This window comes from Hevea brasiliensis, chromosome 3 (genome assembly GCF_030052815.1).
Source record: "Hevea brasiliensis isolate MT/VB/25A 57/8 chromosome 3, ASM3005281v1, whole genome shotgun sequence".
Classification (NCBI taxonomy): domain Eukaryota; kingdom Viridiplantae; phylum Streptophyta; class Magnoliopsida; order Malpighiales; family Euphorbiaceae; genus Hevea; species Hevea brasiliensis.
In genome coordinates this window covers 29,903,473-29,927,613 of record NC_079495.1, presented here as the reverse complement: position 1 = coordinate 29,927,613, position 24,141 = coordinate 29,903,473, and the positions used below count along the sequence as shown (strand labels likewise).

The following is a 24,141-nucleotide window of genomic DNA, read 5'->3' as shown; positions in this document are numbered from 1 at the left end:
GACATCATTTTATGTCATGCTTATGTAATAATTAGGATTAAGTTTCATTTTGTTTTCTTCTTTTCTCAATTCATTTTTTAATTAATTTTTCATCAATATTTATTTATATTTTATGTCATATAATTCACTTACTTAAATGGATAAGTTGGTCAAAAATCATCTCTGAAGGTGAAATGACCAAAATGTCCTTCGTTTTGCTTAATGAGCTAAAATTGTCTGTACCGATTTACAAAATTTCCTTAGCACTTTTCCTGGCACTCTATTGTTATCTAAGGCTTGATAACTTTTCACTGGAGTCCCAAAAATTATTTCACAGGGTTTTCCACAGGTCTAGGGTTGATAACTGTCTTTACAGTCGCTTCTCGTTAGGTCACCCATTGCTAGAGCTCCGGCTCGTTTAATCCTAGTGCTTTTCATTGCTTAAAATTTTCTTTAATTTTTTTTATTATTATTTGAGTTATTTATGACTCCTCACTCTAGTTTAAATATAGTTCCAGACATTCTGGCTGTCCGGATAGACATTGGTCACCGGAACAATAGAATGTGCGGACTATCGAAAGTAAGAGCCTTACACATACCCTGTTTGCCTGGAGCTCTTAGCATGCAGTATCTTATCTGAAAGATGAGCCATGAACTCAACATGCAGTCCTTTGATCACAAGTTGCAGCATATTCAAATTTGGGATCATCTCAATATCAAGTGTCAAGTGTGGCTGATTTCATGCATTAAGCAAAATTAGGTTGATATATTTGTTTGTCCCGATATGTGTGTGTACATATATATTCTTGCTTGAGTAGAATTTTACACATGGAAAAAAATGGTATGTAAAACCAAGTCTGGAAGAAATATTATTGCATTTTTCCTTGTGGTACATTAAAGATTTATACATTTGTATTTTCAGAATGCAGATTTACATAACAATACACATACTTACAAGCTATTAAAGGGTTCTGTTTGCTTGTGTGTAATGACCTAGAGGATTAATCTGTTTTAAAGAGTTCTGTTATTTAGTTATATATTTGTTTTTCTCACGTGTAATTCTCCTTTCTAATTGTTGCTATTCTATCTAAATGGCACAGTGATGGAAAAACAATTGGTGCTTGTCTTGATCGTAATGGACTTCGTCCTGCTAGGTATTGGCGGACAGTAGACAATTTTGTTTATGTTGCATCTGAGGTGTGTTCTACATCTTTTTTGACCTGGAATTACTTGTGATTTATTAATTTCAAGGAAACTGATTCCAAGCTATAGTGGAATTGGCCCTCTTGATGCTTTTTGATTCATCTTGACTTGTGCCTTGGTTTCTTAAAGGTCTGTGATTATTTTGTTTTGCATTATTTGTTCTAACATTGCTTGAATTTTTATTTATGACTGATATTTATAAAATTGGCTCATTTTGATGCTCGGATCTGCCTTGAATTTGGTTTACTGGAAGCCCAACAAAGGTTTGGATCATTTTTTCTTTAATTTGTTTTATCAGGCCTAATTCAGCATAGGTTTTTGTCACTGGTTATATATCAATAAAATCAATTTTATGGTGCCTGATCTTTTTATAAAACCAGTATCTATATATCAATAAAACCAATGTTTATTATGTTTTATTTTTTAATGGAAACTGTATCTACACATCTAAAATCAGTATTGAAGCGAATCATGCATTGGATTTTTCGTAATTTATCAAATATATTGAATAATATGCTGTCCACCACACCCTGAGTTAACATCTGAATTTGAGGAATCCGTACATGCATTTGGTTCTGTTACAGCTTTTGAAACGTGCTTTCTATAACTGCCTTCTAATCTGTGCATAAGATGGTTTAAAGTAATATAACTTAACACATAGCTCTGATTGATATGGGTTAATGCTTACAGTTACAAATCTTGAGGGAATGGAGTGGGCTCTGTTTGAATTTTAATTCAGATTTAGGAATTGGTTCTCCTTTTTTAAGTTCCTTAACTAGGACGCTGTTACATACTTACATTGAAATAATTCTGCAGGAACTTACAAAGGAAGAATCCATTTGACTTTGTGCTCCCTCCCTGATATTGTGGAAGAAATACCTTATAATTTATATTGCAATATTATTTATTTGTCTATTTGATATGCATAAAAGAAACTTCCTATCACCATTCTCTCTCATCATTTGCTTAAACCTGTTAGGTGTGTCATCGTACTTGAACAATTGGTGAATAGCTTGTAAACAAGCTCGGTAAAAGTTTATGCTGTTTTAATGAGTTAAATGAACAAATTTGAACAAAAAATTTGAGCTCAATTGCTAAATGAATGAATACAAATGAAGTTAAACTTGGCTCGATTATTTTCATGAACATACTCATTTGTTTTTGTTTAGTTGTTTAAAACTTATACATAAACAAATTTAAACTAAAAATAATGTATTTAATAGAATGTTGCCATTAAGTTATATTATGTTGTTAGATGTTGAAAACAATGGGTCATATAAATAAATAAAGGCCCAATAACCTAAAAATCCTAAACTTAGCACTTTCTTTGAAATATTTCATATTCTTTTTATTTTTGATCGATTATAACCTAAATTATAATATTAGTAACATATTATCCATTTTAGCAAGAGGAAACAAAAATGTACAGATAAACCCTTTGCAACTATATTAATCAGAATAATAAATTATATGTTTTATTTATTTGTAATGCTAGTAAACATAAAATATTTTTTGCTTTATTTATTCCTTGCAAAAATAAATATTTTAATTTTTCATAGTTTTTGATAAAAAAGGATTATTTTCTATGAAGGAAAGAATTTTAAAAAATAATGTCACTATTAGTATTTACTATTGGAAATGAATGTAAATCATACATTTTTTTTTTACTTATTAAGGTAGTTTTGTAGGTTTTATATGTATATTTTAATTCTAATCTACTGAATTGGATATAATTTTTATCAATATTATAGTTTAGGCTAAAATTGATATAATTGAAAGGATAGGGCAAGATAAAAAAATTTGAAAAGTTCAAGATTTTTTTTTTTTGACATTTGCCCTAAAATAAATTATTATCATGTAAGACATTTATTTTGGAATTTAGGTACATGAGCAAGGAAATGAAAATTTGAGAAAGATATGAAAGTTTAAAACATATAGGAAGAGATGATTCTCCTTAATTTCAATTAATCTGTACATGGGTATATATATACAATTGATTCCTATAATTGTGTTCTACAAATTAGGAAGAAATCCTAAATAAGAAATTCTAAATAGGAATACAGAATACAGAATATACAGAGAAATAATATAGTGATTGACTTTCCATAATACTTCCCCTCAAGTTGGAGCATAGATGTTAATCATGCCCAACTTGTTACAAATGTAGTCAATTCTAGCTCCATTTAGAGCTTTTGTGAAAATATCTCCTAACTGCTCTCCAGTTTTGATATGTCCTGTTGAGATGATCTGTTGTTGAATCTTTTCACGAACAAAGTGACAATCAATCTCAATATGTTTGGTCCGCTCATGAAACACCTGATTAGAAGCAATATGGAGAGCAGCTTGATTATTACATCACAATTTCGTAGGCAAAGAAGTCTTAAAACCTATCTCATCTAGTAATTGAAGTATCCACATTACCTCACATACCGATTGTGCCATGGCTTTGTATTCGGATTTAGCACTAGATCGAGAAACTAAACTCTGCTTCTTGCTTCTCCAAGATATCAAATTTCCTTCAACAAAAACGCAATATCTAGTAGTTGACCTTCTGTTAACCTTAGATCTAGCCCAGTCGGCATCTGAAAAACATTCAACATTCAAATGCTCATGATTACCATATAACAAACCTCTTCCTGGAGCGCCCTTCAGATAATACAAGATTTGTCCCAAGACTTTCCAATGAGCAACATTTGGGGAAGACATAAACTGACTTACCACACTAACGGCATAAGCAATGTCAGGACGAGTGACTGTAAGGTAGTTTAATTTTCCTACAAATCTTCTGTATCTCTGTGGATCTTCAAACAACTCACTATTCCCTGCTAACAGTTGTAAATTTGGAGTCATTGGTGCACTACAAGGCTTAACACCTAATTTTCCTGTCTCTATCAATAGATCGAGGACATATTTTCTTTGAGACAAGAAAATACCCTTCTTACTTCTCAGAACTTCAATATCCAAGAAATACTTTAACAATCCCAAGTCTTTGGTATGAAACTGGGTTTGGAGAAAGATTTTAAGAGATGAAATACCTGCAGAGTCATTCCCAGTGATGACAATGTTATCCACATAGACTGCCAGGAGAATTAAACCAGCCTCAGATTGCCTATAAAATACTGAGTGATCACACTTACTCTTTTGCATACCAAATTCCTGTACTGCTTCACTGAATCTCCCAAACCAGGCTCTAGGACTTTGTTCAAGCCATAAAGAGACTTCCGAAGCCTACAAACTTTACCCAACTTCCCCTGAGCAACAAACCTAGGTGATTGCTTCATATACACCTCCTCTTGAAGATCACCATGAAGGAAAATATTCTTGATATCCAATTGGTGCAGGAGCCAATTATATGTAGCTGCTAAAGAGATAAACAAGCAAATAGAAGTAAGTTTAGCTACAGGAGTAAAAGTGTCAGAGTAATCAACCCCATATGTCTGAGCATATCCTTTTGCTACAAGGCATGCTTTTAACCTAGCCACAGAACCATCAGATTTACCTTTACTGTAAATACCAATTTGCAACTAATAGCTTTCTTACCAGTGGGCAAAGGCAATAGTTCCCATGTATCATTAGCATTTAAAGCCTCTATTTCCTCTTTCATAGCAGCACACCAGTCAGGGTGAGACAGTGCCTTAATAACAGTATTGGGGATAGGAACAGAGTCTGAAGAAGTAACAAAACACCGAGAACAAGAAGACAATTGATTATAAAAAACAAAAGAAGAGATAGAGTAAGTACATGAACGTTTACCTTTACGAAGAGCAATGGGTAAGTTTAGATCAGAATCATGATCAGTATGAGGTACAAGATCTCCCAACGAAGTAGCTGGTAGAGAATCTGAGTCAGGAATCTCTAATCTCCTAGAATAAACAGGAACAACGGGAGGTCGAGTAGGTCTAGAGAAAGAAGGAACAGGCTGTGGGAGAGGACTAGACATTGATTGGACAATATATATTAAGAGATCATCCTCCTTCCCCTGACTCTTATACACAGATGATTGAGGAAAAAATGGAGTGGATTAAAAAAATATGACATCTGCAGAAACAAGATAACGATTAAGAGTAGGAGAGAAATAATGATACCCTTTTTGGAGCCGGGAATACCCAAGGAAGACACATTTGAGAGACTTTGGATCCAATTTAGTAACCTGTGGACGAACATCACGCACAAAACTGATACAACAAAAATACAGGGTTCAATAGGGAGCAAAGATTTTGTAGGAAACAAAGCAGTATAAGGAATATTCCCATTAAGGACAGAAGACGGCATACGATTGATAAAAAAACATGCCCTATAAACTGCATCCGCCCAAAAGTGTTTAGGAACTTTCATCTGAAAAAGAAGAGCACGAGTTATCTCAAGAAGATGTCGATTTTTTCTTTCGGCCACGCCATTTTGGGATGGGGTATCCACACAAGAAGACTGATGAAGAATGCCATTTTGTGTCATATAAGACTAAAATTGTGCTGAAAAGTATTCTTTGGAATTGTCACTTCTTAATATGTGCACAGAAATATTAAATTGAGTTTTGATTTCATTACAAAAGGCACAAAAGATAGAAAACAACTCAGAACGATTCTTCATTAAATATAGCCAAGTAACACGAGAGTAATCATCAACAAAAGTAACAAAATAACGAAATCCAGTTTTAGAAGTAACTGAACAAGGACCCCAAACATCAGAATGAACTAACTCAAAAGGGGATGAAGCCCGTTTATTGACTCTAGACACAGAAGGCAAACGATGATGTTTTGCAAACTGACACGACTCATATTCTAGTACTGATAAAGACTGAAACTGAGGACACAACTTCTTCATGGTAGACAAAGAAGGATGGCCCAATCTACAATGAGCTTCAAGAGGTGTCAAGGTACTAGAGCAAACAAGGGATCGCGGTACGTGATTTTTCAGAATATAGAGACCACCTGACTCACGTCCTCTACCAATAATCTGCTTCGTCGTAAGATTCTAAAACAAACAATGGTCAGGAAAAAAAGAAATAAAACAATTTAAGGTACGAGTAAGTTTACTAACAGAAAGTAGATTAAAAGAGAATTTTAGTAAAAACAAAACAGATGACAAAGAAATTGACGAAGTCGGGTTCGCAGTTCTAGAACCCATGACACAAGAAGTAGAACCATCAGCTAAAGTAATAGTAGAGGAAGTGAGATTAGATTGAAAAGCAGATAGAAGACTAGAATTACCTGTCATGTGATCTGTCGCACTAGAATCAATAACCCATTTGGATGAGAAAGATACAAGGCATGTAGTGGATTTACCTGACTCAGCGATCGCAGTGACAGGGGAACTGGTAGGCTTTAGAGATGCCTGATACTGGGAAAACTGTGCAAAATCCTCTGCAGATACCAAAATAGTTTTCTCAGAGGAAGATACTGTAGAATTCTCTGTTGCCATATTTGCCATCTGTGATCGCTGATTTTTCCTCTGAAGTTGCGGACAATTATATTTTGTATGGCCAGGCTCATGGCAATAATAACAAATGACTTATCTTGAGTCCTTATTAGAACTAGTCTCTCCATTACGCTGATTACTTCTGTTGCCTGTAATTCCTCCTCTACTTCCTCTTCTATTACCCTGTTGTCCATTTGGATTACAGCTAATAAGAGCACTACTAGCAGGCTGTGAAGATTGGGTACTCTCTGTACGAAAGACCCGTATGAACGTTTCATGCAAAGAGAAAATCTCAGAATTGGAGAGAATATGAGATTTAGCAGTCTTATACTCTGAAAGAAGGCCTGCAAGAAAACTCATAACAGTCAGTTGCTCCCGTTGGGCCTGCTGAACTTTCACATCAGGACTAAAAGGCAACAATACATTAAGTTCCTTATATACCCGTTTAAAATCCATAAAATAAGCCGTGAGAGACTTATCCTCTTTCTCAGCACGGTAGAATACATTACAAATATCATAAATACGGGAGATATTCTCTTTACCAGAATACAGAAAATCTAAGTAATCCATCAATTCCATAATAAATTCACAGTGATTAATTTAACTAATCACCTCACTGTGAATCGAGTTTCAAAGCTGTAAAAACAACCAAGCATTCTCCCTTAGCCAAGTTTGTCGTGTATCATCAATAGGTGGATTTTTAGTAAGGTGATCATCCTTATCAATGCTACGCAAATAGACCCTAACAGTCTTATTCCACTCCAGGTAATTCGAACCATTAAGTTTGTGTTCCGTGATCTTAGTCATCACCGAAACTACATCAGAAATAACATTCTTATTGTCTGCCATTTGTTGAGATAAAGAAAACTAACCGAAACGCTAATGCAAAGTGCTTACAGCAGCAAAATAACCCAAAATCAAAAATCAAGCAAATACCGAAGTAAGATCTGAGAGCCAAACCTCAGAAGTCTTTTAATGGTGTACTGGATCTGGCAACAGCACACAGTGGTGGAATGAGGGGGTTGAGGCAATGTCAGCGATGTTGATAGGAGTTGAAACGGCCGGTCGGCGGCCAATGTCTCTCCTGAGCTGGGTGATGAGAACAAATAGTCACCCTAGATAGATGACTTGCTCTGATACCATGTAGAAAGAGATGATTCTCCTTAATTTCAATTAATCTGTACATGGGTATATATATACAATTGATTCCTATAATTGTGTTCTACTAATTAGGAAGAAATCCTAAATAAGAAATCCTAAATAGGAATACAGAATATACAGAGAAATAATATAGTGATTGACTTTCCATAACAAAACACATTAGCCATAAACATAATGTAAAAAAGGGTGCTTCTTTCCTCTATTTGGAGGTCTTGTGGACTTAGAAAGTACTATTTTTCATATTAGTTTAGCATAATATATAGTGCATAAAATATTTTAAAATACATAAAATTTTGTTATAGGTTTGATTAGAGTATTGAACTTGATAATTTTAAATTAAATAAGCATGGACAATAAAGTCAAAACTTGATTTAAGCTCAGTTTGAGCTCTATTACTTCAATTTAAATGAACCAAGCTTGAACACCTTAATACTTACCTCAACTTGTTATATCCCTAAATACTGTTACCTTCATATTGCAGTCCTTGTACCTGAGGTGATAACCATAATCTTTTTGGTCCAGGTTGGTGTTCTACCAATGGATGAATCAAAAATAACAATGAAGGGCCGCCTAGGTCCAGGAATGATGATAGCTGTGGATTTGCCTGGTGGTCAGGTTGTGTAACATTTTTTTTTTTAATTTTTATTGATAGCCTTATGAGGTAAATTGCATTGGAAGTAATTGTGACGGTTCTTAGTGTTCTTTATTACAATTGTTAATGAATTTGTATTTCATTAGTCTCTGATGTACATGCTGTCTTATTATTGCCTATTGTTTTCATATGTGTTTGTTTTGAACAAAAAAATAAATCTGAGTTGATTGCGTTAATTTTTATTTTGAAGAGTGTAATAATGCTTCATTTTATTTCAATATACATTGGATAGTGTAATCATGCTTCATTTTAGGTCAGTGTACATGAGATAGGGTGACAGAGTGAGATAGAATATCCTTTCACATTCTATCTCAATGCGAACAAATTACTTGTCATTTATAGGAAGAGAACTACCAGAAAACATCAAATGATATTTGATGTCTGGATTGTGCTATTTGATAAGTTCCTCACCTGCTCGCTGCCACATTGGTGTTCTTCTCCAATCTATAAGAAACTCTGGATTGTGCTATTTGATAACCATGCCCCCCGTTGGCGTGATTGGTGGCAGTATGGGTTTTCTCTAAATTATGCTTAGTGGTCATTATTTGATAAAGGTTGAAACTTCCATTATTTGTTTGGGGCAAATCTGGTTGGATTCTATATAGTTGAGTCTTCAACATTTCAAATGAAAATTCACAAGGTCACAGATTTTTCTTGTTATCTTTTTCCTTCAAAGATATTGCCATGGTATAAAGATTTTAGGTTTGTGTTCTTAAATTGATTTCTTAAGGAATCAATTTGCAGGTTTATGAGAATACTGAAGTTAAAAAGCGGGTAGCTTTATCACATCCATATGGGAAATGGGTCGGTGAGAACCTACGATCGTTAAAGCCTGAAAACTTCCTCTCCGCAACAATAATGGACAATGAAGCAATTTTACGACGCCAGCAGTAAGTATATCTGTTTCATTTGCTCGTGAGATACAACAATTATGGTAGTATTGTTTGCTGGAAGTTATATTGATTTGGAACCTAAAGGGCTAATTGAGAAACTGTAGCATCATTTCATTTTGTGTGATTGTTATCAGTTAGATTACGTGATTGGGAGACTTTATATTATTGTTTCGTTAGGGATTTCCAAAATGGTTCTGCAAATATTTGTAAAAAGTTCTGTTGGAAGACTGATGAAATAAAAATGTTGTTTTGCTACAAAAGACCATATAAAATTTCTCAATTTGCTCACTACTAATGTACTTATTACATACTTTGTCCGTAACTAGATCGCAAATAATTGATAAGGCCCTTGTTCCTAATATCAGCATTAGTCCTATGCCTATTTCTATTTTTTCCGTTAAAGAGGAAGACAAATTTTTAGTTTATTGAGTGGTAAGAGTATTATTTGGTTTTTAGACAAGTTCCTATTGTTATAGTTTTAATACCAATATATATCATGGAAATGTTGTTGAAAGGGAGCAGGTGTATGTGCAATAGAGAGAGCATATGAAAGAATGGCAACCTTTAACTTCATAAAATTTATCTATTACCAAGCTCTAAAGTTCCTTTAATATATTTGTTGCTTCCAAAATCTGTGGTCTATGCTTATGTGTAGGAAACATCTTTAGTGAAAGAATAGTACTTTAGTAGAATTTGGCTTGCAGAATTTTACCTCTTTGAATTACTGCCCTAGGAATGTGATTGTTGGTTATTAGATTCCCAAGAACAAAGGTCCTACGTTTCACATTACTGTGGTAGTGTGGTTGGTTCACAATTGAAATAATATAATTATCTAGAAAAGATTACCACTATACTCTTGCGTTTCTATTTTCATGTTGGGCAATTATAGTATGTGGTGGAGAATGGGGTCACATCTTCTTTTCTAGGAGATGGTTTGGTGTGTTTAAGATTCTTTTTCTTTTCTCTTTACCCATCTTTACATAATCTATGTGATGCAGTCAAGGAAGATTAGATTTAGGAATTATTTTGATTTAATTTTTTATTTTTAAAAATAGGAAGTTTAGTTTTCTATTGTTTAGGAAATTTAATTATATAGGAATATTTAAAAGGTTTTATTAGGCTTAGTATTTCCTTAGTTAGTGTTGGTTTTATATTCTTAGTTAGGTTGGATTAGTATTTTCTTCTTTTGATATTCCTAAATGATGTATTCAAGAAAGACTAGTTTAAGAATTATTTTGATTTAATCTTTCATTGTAAAATTAAGAAGTTAAGTTTTCTATTGTTTAGGAAATTTAATTATTTAGGAATATTTGAAGAGTTCTATTAGGTTTAATAATTTCATAATTAATGGTGGTTTTATATTCCTAGTTAAATTGGTTAATATTTTCTTATTTTGGGATTTCTAATCCTTGTAGTAATAGGATTAATATTATACTATAAATACCTATGCAATTTGGGTATTTTATTAGAGAGCTTTATGATTGATAATTGAATTTTGAGAATTAATAGAAAATTGAGAATAGTTTCTCTTTCCCTTTTTAGTGTTCTTTGTGGTTTTACATCACTAAACTTTGTGTGGTGCTCCTATTTTTTTTTTTTTTTGCTATAAATTTGTATCTTTTCTAGGAACTATGACAAGGAAATGACAATTCTCCTTGTCGCTTTCTTTGTTGAATTCTTTTTAATTGTTTTCTTGGGTGGAAAGGAGGATTTGGTTTTGTTATTTTTCTAGTAATTTTTCTTAGAAAGCCATGTGTTTCTGTGTTTGGTTTAATGCTCAATTTTGCTCTTGTAATTATTGCAAATGTCCAATTTAACCTATTTTTAAGTTTTTGGAAAATTTGCACACAAATTTTTGTTCTAAGCTCAAATAAATCCGGCAAATGTTTGTGAAAATGGTGAGCTTATGGAAACTAATAAAAAAGTAGAAAGAGTAAAAAATTAAAGGGAAAACCCTAGCCCCTCCATTATAGTATATGCATCTCCAGATCCATATTGCTCTTATAAATATCAAATTTATCAATTCTCATCCACCTACCTCTGTTACTTTCTTCCTTTGTATCCAAAATTAGGGAAGGTGTTTTTGTCAACTCGTACACTAAGCTCAGAGGCTATTTAAGGAGAAATCTGTTACTTTCTTCCTTTGTATCCAAAATTAGGGAAGGTGTTTTTGTCAACTCGTACACTAAGCTCAGAGGCTATTTAAGGAGAAGAGGCTACTAGAGATTAAATGAATCTGGCTACAAAAGGAGGAATCTAGTGGAGCTCAGTTCCACTCGAAGGAGAAGAATCTAGCAGATCAAGATCAAACCCAAGCTTAAAATTCTCAAAATGGCTTCCCTGCGACGCAACCAAGCATGTCTCATGTCTAGACTTGCTGCTATTGTAGAATAGCGAGCATCACCCGTAAAAATGAATGCAAATTCTTCCTATGAGATTAGTGGTTTTTTTTTCTCCTTTTTTATTAAGTTCCTGTAGTTATAATAATTGGATTTGTTTTAGTTTGGCAACTAGTTTTGTGAAGTAGAGGAGATGGCATTGAAATGGAGAAAGTGCTCTATGTGTGGAGTTTCTTTTTTTTAATTTTTTTTATATTGTTAAATTATATCAACAATTTTTTATTTATTTAAAATTAGCTCACGTGCTCTGCTTACTTGTGGGATTCATACTTTTCAGGTCTGTTAGAAAGTGGCCCTATATAAGCTTAAAATGAAACTTGTGTGAAAATTTAGCCGAAAACTTGAAAGTAGGTTAAATTGGACATTGCCCAATAAGTATGGGGGCAATATTGAGCATTAAGCCATTTATTTTTGATTTGCCCATCCCATGACTGATCATTTTTCTCAATAAAATTTGAAAAGCTTGGGTATGCAATTTTCTAAAAGGTGGATATTAATGGTTGGTAGAAATTTTGATTTAATAATGCTTTATCTTCAGAGATATGTAATTCATTATAAGTATAATGGGTATTATTCTCATTTGTTTGCATTATAAGATCGCTTAAGCTATTAGGAATTGCCATTTTAGACTTTTTGATGAGAATTGAGTATGTCTAGGTACTTATAAGACATTTTCTAGGTTAAGATAAAGAGAATTTGTTGGTAGAAAAACTAAGAGTCTTTTTTTTTTTCCAGCGACATTGTGGAGTGTTTGGAATCTAGATTCCAAGCATTTTTTGGAACCAGATTTTGATTTTGATTTTATTTTGTACAAGGCAGTGCCATAGTTGTCATAGGCGCGCCTAAGGTGCAAGGCGCAGCGGGCTCAAAGGAGATCGCCTTAGGCACCAAAAGACGGCCAACCTCACCAAGAAGTAGCGAGGCGCAACATGCGCCTGGGTGAGGTGGGGGAAGGAAAAGACCAAAAGAAAAACAAAAAAGAGGCGGAGAAGAAACAGCAGCAGCAGCAGCCTACCCATCAAAGATAATCACTTAAAAAAATAGGGAAGAAGAGGAAGAAAAGAAGACGTAAATAGACGTATTTGGCTAGCTCTGGCTGCTTTTGCTCTCAATGATAAATGTGGCTATGTTTGTGTATTGATTGTGTAACTCCAATGTGGCTAGTGGATGGTGCTTAAAATGGGCTAATGGTTAACGTGTTCAAATCTATTTTAGAGTTTTTTTAGTGCTCTTTTGCATTTGCATTTTTTTAAATCCTATTTTAAATAAGTTAAAAATAAATGTAACTAGTTATTCTTAATGAGTTTATAAAATTCAATTTAAGTTATTTTAAGTTATGATTAATAAGATATTATTAAATTAAATTTTTAACTGCATTTTATTTTGAAACTTTCATTTTGATCTTGAAGAATATTTACTTGACTTTCTTTTTGGGATATTAAATGAAAGTCAAGTTTATTTATATAAATGTTAGCGCCTTGGCTTTCATATTGAGACATTAAAAGTCTAGTCAAGTACTATATATACATATATATATATATATATATATATATATGTCTTAAACTATGGCTATGAATAATTTATTTTTATTTTATTTGGATTGCAAACTTATTACTACTTGAATGCTAGTTGTTATGTTTAACTTTATGTTATTTTAAGTTCTCTCAATTTTTTTTTTTTTTTTCACCTCACTCACTTAGGCTTGTGCCTCAGCCCTAGGCCCTAGGACCCTTGGTACCTTGGTGCGCCTCGAGCCTTTAATAACTATGAGTGGTTCTCTTTTGTGGGTTTAGCTTAGGGGCTTTTATGGAATCTTTGATGAGATATGTAGTATTATTGGATGGTAGTACTTTTTGTGGATTTTATTTATTTATTTATTTATATTTTTACACATTTTTGTATTATGTTTTCTGTGAGTTAGGAGGATACCTCATAGTTGAAGTTGTATTCTTCTTTCTTTCTTTATTCCTATATTTACATATGCCTAGCATACACACTTGCACTCCCTAATGATCAGAATCATAAATACAATTTGTGTTAGATAGGATATAACTATACTTTTGAAAGATAATGGATGTTAATTATTTCTAGCATTTTTTTTGGATAGCATTATTTCTAACATTTTTGATCTGATTTGCGTTTAAAACATTTTGTTATTGATGGTATAAAGCTTGTTGGTTGGTTCCTTTTTCCTTTCTCTTTACTACTATTGATGGTATAAAGCTTGTTGGTTGGTTCCTTTTTCCTTTCTCTCTACTACTACTACTACTACTACTACTACTACTACTACTACTACTACCACCACTACTACTACTACTACTACTACTAAATTATTTAATAAGATTCTAAACTCAAAGAAAATACTTGATGAATGGAGGAGGAGTATTTTAGTACATATTTTTAAAAATAAGGGAGACATACAGAGTTGCTCAAACTATAGGGGAATTAAACTCATGAACCATACTATGAAGTTGTGGTAGAGAGTTGTGGAGCATCGACTACGTTGTGATACTGCTATCTCTCTCAATCAATTTGGCTTCATGCCCGGTTTTTCAACTATGGAAGCGATCTTTCTCATTAGAAGCTTGATGGAGAAATATAGAGATGTGAAGAAAGATCTATACATGGTTTTTATTGATTTGGAGAAGGCTTATGACAGTGTTCCAAAAGATGTCTTATGAAAAGTGTTTGAACAAAAGAGAGTCTATTAGGTACATACAAGTGTTGAAAGATATGTATGAAGGAGCAACTATTATTGTGCGGACAGTGGGAGGGGACACGAGATTTTCCGATCTCAGTTGGATTACACCAAGGATCAGCTATAAGCCCTTATATTTTTATATTAGTTTTAGATGAATTGACAAAACATATACAAGAGAGTATTTCTTGGTGCATGATGTTTGCGGATGATATTTTCTGATAGATGAGACGCGAGGAGTCAATAGAAAGCTAGAGCTTTGGAGAAGTACTCTAGAGTCAAAGGGCTTTAAGTTAAGTAGAACGAAGATAGAATATATGTATTGCAAGTTCAGTGAAGGCCAAACTGGTGATAGGGAAGGAGTTAGTTTGGATGGAGTGGTACTGTCCCAAAGTAATCACTTTAAATATCTCTGCTCAGTCCTTCAAGGAGATGGGGGATGTGAGGAGGATGTTAGTCATAAGATTAAAGCCGGATGGTTGAAGTGGAGACGTGCCACGGGAGTTTTTTGTGATCGCAAGATTCTCAATAAGTTGAAAAGAAAATTTTACCGTACAGCCATATGACCGGCCATGTTATACGGTAGTGAGTGTTGGGCACTGAAGGAGTCGTATGCGTCTAAGATAAGAGTTGTAGAGATGAGAATGTTAAGGTGGATGAGTGACCATACTAGATTAGATAAAGTCCGTAATGAGAGTATTAGAGAAAAGGTAGGAGTGGTGCCAATTGAGGATAAGTTGAGAGAAGGGAGATTGAGGTAGTTTGGTCATGTGAAACGTAGACATACGGAGACTCTAGTTAGACAAGTAGAGCATATTAGGTTAGAGGATAGAAAGAAAAAAGGGGGTAGACCTAAATTGACTTAAAGGAGAGTAGTACAATATGACCTAGAAGCATTACACATTTCTGAGGATTTAACCCAAAATTGTTTAGAGTGGAGAAAGCAAATCCATATAGCCGACCACAAATTTTTGAAATAAAGGTTTAGTTGAGTTGCGTTGAGTTTATGTTTAGATGGGGCAATGTACGAGTCCCGAGAATCTAAAATTTCTATGCATAATTTTGTTTGTGTCACCATGAACACGACCCGCCAACCTAAATTACCACCTCTAATATTTAATAAAATCTTCACTCTTGTGTTGTTATGCATTGTATATTGGGTTATTACTTGCTATTTTTTTATTATCATGTGACAGGGCTTTTGGCTACTCCAGTGAGGATGTCCAAATGGTTATTGAAACTATGGCTGCACAGGGGAAGGAGCCTACATTTTGCATGGGAGATGATATTCCATTGGCAATACTGTCCCAAAGGCCGCATATGCTCTATGATTATTTCAAGCAACGATTTGCACAGGTTTATTATAAAGTTCTTTCTTTTTTTTTTTTCCCTGACAGTTTTGTTTTTAAATATGCTAGTAACAATATTCTAGTTTGTTCAAAATTTGAACATTTTTATTACTTGAATTTTTTTGGGATCATGGCATAAACAAAGCATGTGCTTGCTTAACGTTTCTTCGTTTTTTGCCTAAAACATTGCTAAAATGCTATCTCTACCTCTCATGCTCATGGGCATTTACCTGCCTGCATCATTTGCACATATTTTTGCAATGAGTGGGCATCTAGGTACACATGCAATCTATTGATATGTGATATTCTTGGAAATGCAAATTTGTTACGAAAAAAATGTTATCGGTATCCAACACTAATAGAAACATGAGATGTGAGTGAAAAAAAAAGGACTCAAGTTAGACTTTGTTTCTTGTGCATAACTGAGTATGGTTATCTCTCACCATGTTTTTTATGAGTTGCAATTTGCAAATATATCTCTCTTCTAAAATCAAGAGGAGGATGTTGTCATGTGAAAGCTATGTGTGAAAAAAAAAAGTCCTGAGTTGGACTCTGCTTCTATTTCTGGCGGATCTAGAAATTTTTTTTCCAAGGTCAATAATAAAAAATAAAAAATAAATATTATAAAAAATAAAAAATATAATAAGTAATTAGACTCAACGAAATCTAACACCTTGAAAATTATAAAAAAATTATATTATTATTAATGCTATCAAAATACATATCTCTTTGAAGGTAAATATTTTTCTGTGTATTTTATTGAATGAGATACAAGGTATTTATATACAAAGGGTCCTATAATTAAGTATTCTAATTGGGTGATATCCCACTAATTATGCTAACTAATTAAGAAAGAATATTATTTTTATAATTATAGGATTGACTTCCTATAACACTCCCCCTCAAGTTAGAGCATAGATATTAATAATGCCCAATTTGTTGCAAATGTAGTCAACTCGAGCCCTATTTAAAGCCTTTGTGAAGATATCTTCTAACTGCTCTCCAGTTTTGACATGCTCTGTTAAGATGATCTTCTGTTGAATCTTTTCTCGAAGGAATTGACAATCAATTTCAATATGCTTAGTACGCTCACGAAACACTGGATTTGAGGCGATGTGGAGAGCGGCTTGATTGTCACACCATAGTTTGGCAAGAGATGAGGCCTCAAAACCCACTTCTTCCAATAACTGAAGTGTCCACATTACTTTACACACAACTTGGGCCATAGCTCGATATTCTGATTCAGCACTCGAACGAGAAACTTCAGTCTGTTTTTTACTTATCCAAAATACTAATTTTTCTCCAACAAAGATACAATATCTTGTAATGGATCTCCTATCAATCTTTAAATCAGCGTAATCTGCATCTGAAAAACACTCAATATTTAAGTGCCCATGATTGCTATATAAGAGACCACGACCTGGAGCACCCTTCAAGTAACATAAAATTTGCTCCAAAGCTTCTCAATGGTTGACAGTAAGAGAGGACATAAATTGACTTACAACACTAACTGAATATGCAATATCCGGGCGAGTTACTATGAGATAATTAAGCTTGCCAACCAATCTCCTATATATCTCAGGGTTCTCAAATAGTTCACCATCTCCTGTTGTGAGTTGAAGATTTGGAGTCATTGGTGCACTGCATGGTTTGACACCTAATTTTCCTGTTTTCGCCAATAAATCAAGAACATGTTTCCTCTGAGATAAGAAGATGCCTTTCTTACACCTTGAAACTTCAATGCCTAAGAAATATTTCAACAAATCCAAATCTTTTGTATGAAACTGAGTATGAAGGAATGTCTTAAGTGATGAAATGCTTGCAGAGTCATTTCCAGTAATAACAATAACATCAACATATACTATAAGTAAGATCAGTCCAGCTTTAGAATGTCTATAAAACACCGAATGATCGGACTTGCTCTTCTTTATACTAAACTGTTGAATCTGCCAAATCAAGCTCGAAGACTCTGTTTCAAGCCATAAAGGGATTTTCAGAGCCTGCAAACTTTGCCCAACTCCCCCTGAGCAACAAAACTTAGTGTTTGCTTCATATAAACTTCCTCCTGGAGATCACCATGAAGGAAAGTGTTTTTGATATCTAACTGATGTAAATGTCAATCATATCTAGCTGCCAAAAAAACAAACAAGCGAACAGAAGCTAGTTTAACAACAGGAGAGAAAGTGTCAGCGTAATCAGTTCTATAAGTCTGAGCATATCCTTTAGCAACAAGGCGAGCCTTGAGACGAGCCACAGTACCATCGGGATTCACTTTGACTGTAAAAATCCATTTACATCCAATAGCTTTCTTATCCGGGGGTAGATGCATCAATTTCCAAGTACCATTAGTATCTAAAGCCACCATTTTTTCTTTCATTGCAGCATGCCAGCCAGGATGGGATAATGCTTCAGCAACAGTTTTGGGAATAGAAATAGTATCTAGAGAACTGATAAAACAACGAGATGAAGAAGACAAGTAATCATAACATATAAAGGAAGGGATAGGATAAATACATTGACGTTTACCTTTGCGAAGAGCAATAGGAAGATCTAAGTTAGACTGAGGAGCAGTGGATGGAATTGGATCTTCTGACGAAGAAGCTAGTGGAGGATCTGAGTCAAGAGTCTTCAATCTCCTAGAATAATCATTAACAATAGGTGGGTGAGGGGGTTGAGCCAGTGCTGGTGTAGGAGAATTCTGAGGACCTGGTTGAGGATTTGACACTAGATGGACATAATAGACTAAGATATCATCTTCCTCCCCCGGACTCTCATAAATAGGTGAGGGAGGAAAGAATGGAGTAGATTCAAAAAAGGTAACATTAACATACACAATATAACGATTAAGGGTTGGAGAAAAACATCTGTACCCTTTTTGAAGTCGAGAATATCCAAGGAAGAGACACCTAAGAGACTTGGGATCCAATTTAGTAACCTGTGGACGAACATCTTGCATAAAACAAGTACTACTAAAGATACGAGGTTCAATAGGAAACAAAGATTTAGAAAGGAACAAAATGGTATAAGGAATGTCACCGTTAAGGACAGATGATGGCATACGATTAATCAGAAAACAAGCTGTAGAAACTGCATCAGCCTAAAACTATTTAAGAACCTTCATTTGAAAAAGGAGTGCCCGTGTTGCCTCGAGGAGATGTCTATTTTTCTTTTCAGCAACCCCATTCTGGGATGGAGTATCAACACAAGATGTCTTATGAAGAATGCCTTTTTGTGACATATAGATTTGAAAATTGCTAAAAAGATATTCCTTAACATTATCACTTCTCAGTATACGCACAGACGTATTAAATTGATTTTGAATCTCAGCACAAAAGGCACAAAAAATAGAAAACAATTTCGAATGATTCTTCATTAAAAATAACCAAGTAAAACAGGAATAATCATCAACAAATGTAAAAAAATACTTGAATCCAGAGTTTGAAATAATAGGACATGGACCCCATACATCAGAATGAGCTAACTCAAAAGGGGATGAAGCCCGTTTATTGACTTTAGACACTTTAAGCAAACGATGATGCTTGGCAAACTGACAGGACGCACAATCTAAAACTGATAAAGATTGAAACTGTGGACAAAACTTTTTCAAGACAGATAAAGACGGATGTCCCAACCGACAATGAACTTCAATAGGAGTTAAAATACTGGAACACACAAGAGATCTTGGCACCCATTTGTCAAGGACGTAGAGGCCTCCAGACTCATATTCTTTACCAATAATTTGCTTCATTGTAAGATCCTAGAATAAACAATGATCAGAAAAAAATGAGACACTACAATTTAAGACTTGAGTAAGTTTATTAATAGAGAGTAAATTAAAGGCGAATTTGGATAGATACAAAACAGATGATATAGAAATGGATGGTGTGAGATTTGCAATGCCAGAACCAATGATACAAGACGTGGACCCATCGGCCAAAAGAACAGAGGATGAAGGATGATGAGGTTGAAATGTAGACAAAAGATTAGAATTACCTGTCATGTGGTCTGTAGCACCAGAATCAATGACCCATTTGGAGGAGACAATGCATGTAGTAGATTTACCTGACTCAGCTATTGTAGTGACTGGGGAACTAGAGGACTTTAGAGAGGCCTGATATTGTGAGAATTGTGCATATTCTTCAGCGGATACTAAAATTGCTTTCTCAGAAGGAGCTATTGAGAAGTCATCAACTACCATATTGGCCATCTGAGATCATGGGTTCTTATTTTGAAGTTTCGAATAATACCTTTTTGTATGATCTGGCTCATGATAATAGTAACATTCAATTCCTCCTGAGTCACGATTAGGGACAACCTCCCCACTACGCTTGTTACCCCTATTGCCACTATACCCTCCTTTATTGCCTCCTTTATGACTTTGCCTGCCACTGTCAGTACGATTAACAAGAGCACTATTAACAGATTGGGAGAATTAGGGAGCTTCAGTACGAAGTACTTTTGATAAAGTATCATGCAGAGATGAAATTTCAGAATCATAAAGAATTTGAGATGTAGCAGTCTCAAACTCTGGGGGAAGACCTTCCAAAAAACTCATGATAGCCATTTGTTCTCGTTGAGCTTGCTAAACTTTCACATCAGGACTAATCAGCATTAAGACATTAAGTTCATCATAGATCCTTTTAAAATCCATAAAATAGGCTGTGAGGGATCTATCTTGTTTCTCTGCATGATAAAATGCCTTATATACCTCATAAATACGAGAGATATTTTCTTTACCCGAATATAAGAATTTTAAATAGTCCATAATTAAGCTAATTACCTCACTATTAATGGAATTTCGAATTTGTAAGAACAAACAAGCATCCTCCCTCATCCAAGTTTGTTTTGTATCATCAGTAGGTGGATCTTTGGTGAGATGATTATCCTTATCAATACTCCGCAAATAAACCCAAACTGTCTTACTCCAATCTAGATAATTAGAACCATTAATTTTGTGTTCCGTGATTTTAGTCATCATAGGAATCACATCAGCTATTACACTTTTACTTTTTGCCGTTAAAAAACAAAATTCACAGCAGTAAATCACAGAAATCTCCTTTCCCAAATCAATAAACACAGAGCAAACACACCTCAAGACACAATTTTAAAGCAGTTCAGTGTAACAGAAGCCAGAAACATATCCAACAGTAGGTGGACCAAGAAAAATCACCTCTACAAAAGCACCCTATGGCAAAACAATGAACAGGGATGCATTATACACTCAAGGTGACGCTGGCGAGAGCAATCTGAGCTGCTGGGGACATTGGACGCGCCTCCACGTGCTGGTGAGTGGGACGGCGGCAGAAGCTTGTATCGGCGCGTGAGCCTCACTCACCGGTGTTCTGGTGAGTGAATTTTCTAGGTGAGGTCACCGGCAAGGGATCTTCCTTCCTGGGTGGGCGGTGAGACTTAAATGTCACCTTGAGATGGTGACCTAACTCCACGGTAACGAATTCTAATAGTTTTCTCAGAATTTTTTTTTTTTTTTAGCAAGGCTCTGATACCATGAAGGTAAATATTTTTCTGTGTGTACTTTATTGAATGAGATACAAGGTATTTATATACAAAGGGTCCTATAATTAAGTATTCTAATTGGGGTGGTATCCTACTAATTATGTTAACTAATTAAGAAAGAATATTATTTTCATAATTATAGGATTGACTTCCTATAACACTCTTAAATAACTCAAGATCATTTATCAATTTATTACACCTAAAATTACATTGTTTTGTCTTGATAAAGTTTATTATTGAAAAATTAGAGTAAAATTTTAGAAATAAATAAATTTTTGAATGCACAATATGATTTTTTGTCTCAACTATTTTTGCTATAGATCTGCCACAGTTTTGGAGACTTGATAACTTAAATTAAGTGTCAGATTTGGGTGAGAGAAGAGAAGCAAGACAAAAAACAACAAATCTCAATTGTATTTGCAGATTAGTTGGCATCTTGCTCTTTGTTAGATTCTAATGAGAAATTAGCTATTTTTGGGTCTTGATTCTCATTCCTTTTTATGGATGTGAGAGAGACGATTGGGGTGGTGGTGTAGGCAGGGTACGGAGGGGAAGCAGAGTCCATGTGCCAGAACAAAAGAAAAATGAATTTTAGGTTTGCAGAATTGGTTTGCATTGTTTGGCGGGGCCGTGCGCTAAATGTGTGATTCTTATGCACAGTGATACTATTAGTGGGTCTTGATTTCCATTCCTCTTCATGCATAAATTTTTACTTGGTGCTTGACACTCTGTTCATCAGGAGAAGGTTCAGTGTCTTCTTTATATATGTGTGTGTGTGTGTGTGTGTGTCTGTTATTTTTCCACCTCTTTTTTCTTGAGTTTCTGGCTGCTATTGAACATCTTTTTTGGTAGCTATTAGCCTCGTTGTTCTGTTAATTATTTTTTCTGCTATATATTTTTTCTGCTACAACCAATGGTCAGAGGGTTTTATCCCTTTTCTGTTTCAGTTTTTTTTTTTTTTTTTTTTCCCTCATATATCTGCCCATAAGAAAATGGATGGTCATGGTAGGTGCTGAAGTTGTAGCTTGGCCAGAATATGCAAGGCCATAAAAGCTCTTGGTTTTATGAAGTCTCTTTAAAATTTGATTGAAACTGTGTGGATAGGGAAGTGCTCTTACGTGTCCACTGAAAGCTAATTGATATATACTGTATTTTTCTACAAAGTCCAAAATGAACTATCTCTCCCTTAAGTTACTGTTCATCATATTTAGGATTTCCTTCTTTTTGGAAATTTTTGTCAGAGTCGAATAGATTTCTTTTCTAGAGGAATTTGTAACCTATTTCATTGGTATTATGAGTGATTAGCCTTTAATTCAAGGCCCAAGCTAACTTCAAATCATTCTTCTTTTTCATGCTGCTTATTGGATGTGCACAGGTCACAAATCCAGCTATTGATCCTCTAAGGGAAGGTTTAGTCATGTCCCTTGAAGTCAATATTGGTAAGCGAGGAAACATATTGGAAGTTGGACCTGAAAATGCTTTGCAGGTTTGTTTGTTTATTAACCTTTCTACTTTATGTTGAATTTAATGGCACTTATTGTGCTTTTGTTGAAATGAATTTCCTTCACAGTTTTTGTAGTGGGAATGAAATTGAAACTTTATTATTTTGGATCAGGTTATCTTTTCTAGTCCTGTACTGAATGAGGGGGAGCTAGAGTCATTGCTTAAGGATCCCTACTTAAAACCACAAGTTTTACCAACCTTTTTTGATATACGTAAAGGGGTTGAGGGCACTTTGGAAAGAACACTAATTAGGCTTTGTGAAGCTGCTGATGATGCTGTTCGAAATGGTTCCCAACTGCTTGTTCTCTCAGATCGTTCTGATGAGCTGGTAAATTTCTTTTGGTTTTCCTTTTATTTTATAATCACACAAATTTTACCATTTTTTTAATATTTAAACCATTTAAGTTGATATTGACAACATTTACTATGAGAATATACTTATACTTTTTAAACTTATATGATTGTTGGAGGATTGCTGTTTCTTGTTCTTTGTTAGTCCTCATTGTTTTGCTTGATTGCTTCATAATTTCTTTCTGCTATTTTTTTTCCAACTTTTCATCAACTACTTTTTATTAGTTGCAGGCTACTGATGATTCAGTGTCAGTTTAAGTTGCAAAGGCAGGTGCCTGTGTTTTGTTAATTGAATTGCCATTTGAGACATTGGAAAGTTGAATGTTAGGTATACTTAACTAGAATTATTGAATTCTGTATTACTTCATAACTTCATTGCTATTGTGCATTTGTATGGCTTTCAATTGATATCAAAGTGTATAATAGCTTTCAATTGATATCAAAGTTTATAATTTTTCATTGCCTTATAAATGGCTAATGCATCTTCCCATCCTGTCAAGCAACCTTCATATTTTTCTGTGTTTGTGCATGCACATGGGATTATATAATGCTTCGTAACGTAGCTTATGGCTACTATTACGATCTTCTCTTCTTTGAGGATTTTACAATGGGGTTGATCTGTGCTGACTCTTTTCTCGTTTCTCATGGTCTCCTAGCCCTACAAGCAAGTTTGTTACTTTTGATGCTTATTTTTCCTCTCTCAGGAGCCCACTCGACCTGCAATTCCAATTCTTCTTGCTGTTGGTGCTGTTCATCAGCATCTTATTCAAAATGGCTTGCGAATGTCAACTTCCATCATAGCAGACACTGCTCAGTGCTTCAGCACTCATCAATTTGGCTGTTTGATTGGATACGGTGCCAGGTTATGTTTCCTTAATGTGGAATCTTTTGAAATTATATATTTGCATTACTATCTTTCAATTTTGTTTATTCTAAAAGATAGTGGATGCAACTTTAATCAAATTTATTTAGATGATCAATGTTAATACCTGATGCCAATTTCTCATAATGTTTTATCTTAGGG

At 34.4% G+C, this 24,141-nt stretch overlaps 1 protein-coding gene across 1 annotated transcript in view; it reads left to right on the top strand.

Annotated features, from left to right (window-relative positions):
- The window catches only part of LOC110664043 (ferredoxin-dependent glutamate synthase, chloroplastic), a 56,873-nt gene that overhangs the window by 12,759 nt on the left and 19,973 nt on the right, over positions 1-24,141 (top strand). The window contains exons 7-13 of the mRNA XM_058143976.1: positions 1,080-1,176; positions 8,281-8,373; positions 9,155-9,300; positions 15,597-15,756; positions 22,639-22,749; positions 22,879-23,094; positions 23,822-23,979. Of these exons, the coding sequence (XP_057999959.1) occupies positions 1,080-1,176; positions 8,281-8,373; positions 9,155-9,300; positions 15,597-15,756; positions 22,639-22,749; positions 22,879-23,094; positions 23,822-23,979 (981 nt within the window). The remainder of the gene's footprint in view (positions 1-1,079; positions 1,177-8,280; positions 8,374-9,154; positions 9,301-15,596; positions 15,757-22,638; positions 22,750-22,878; positions 23,095-23,821; positions 23,980-24,141) is intronic.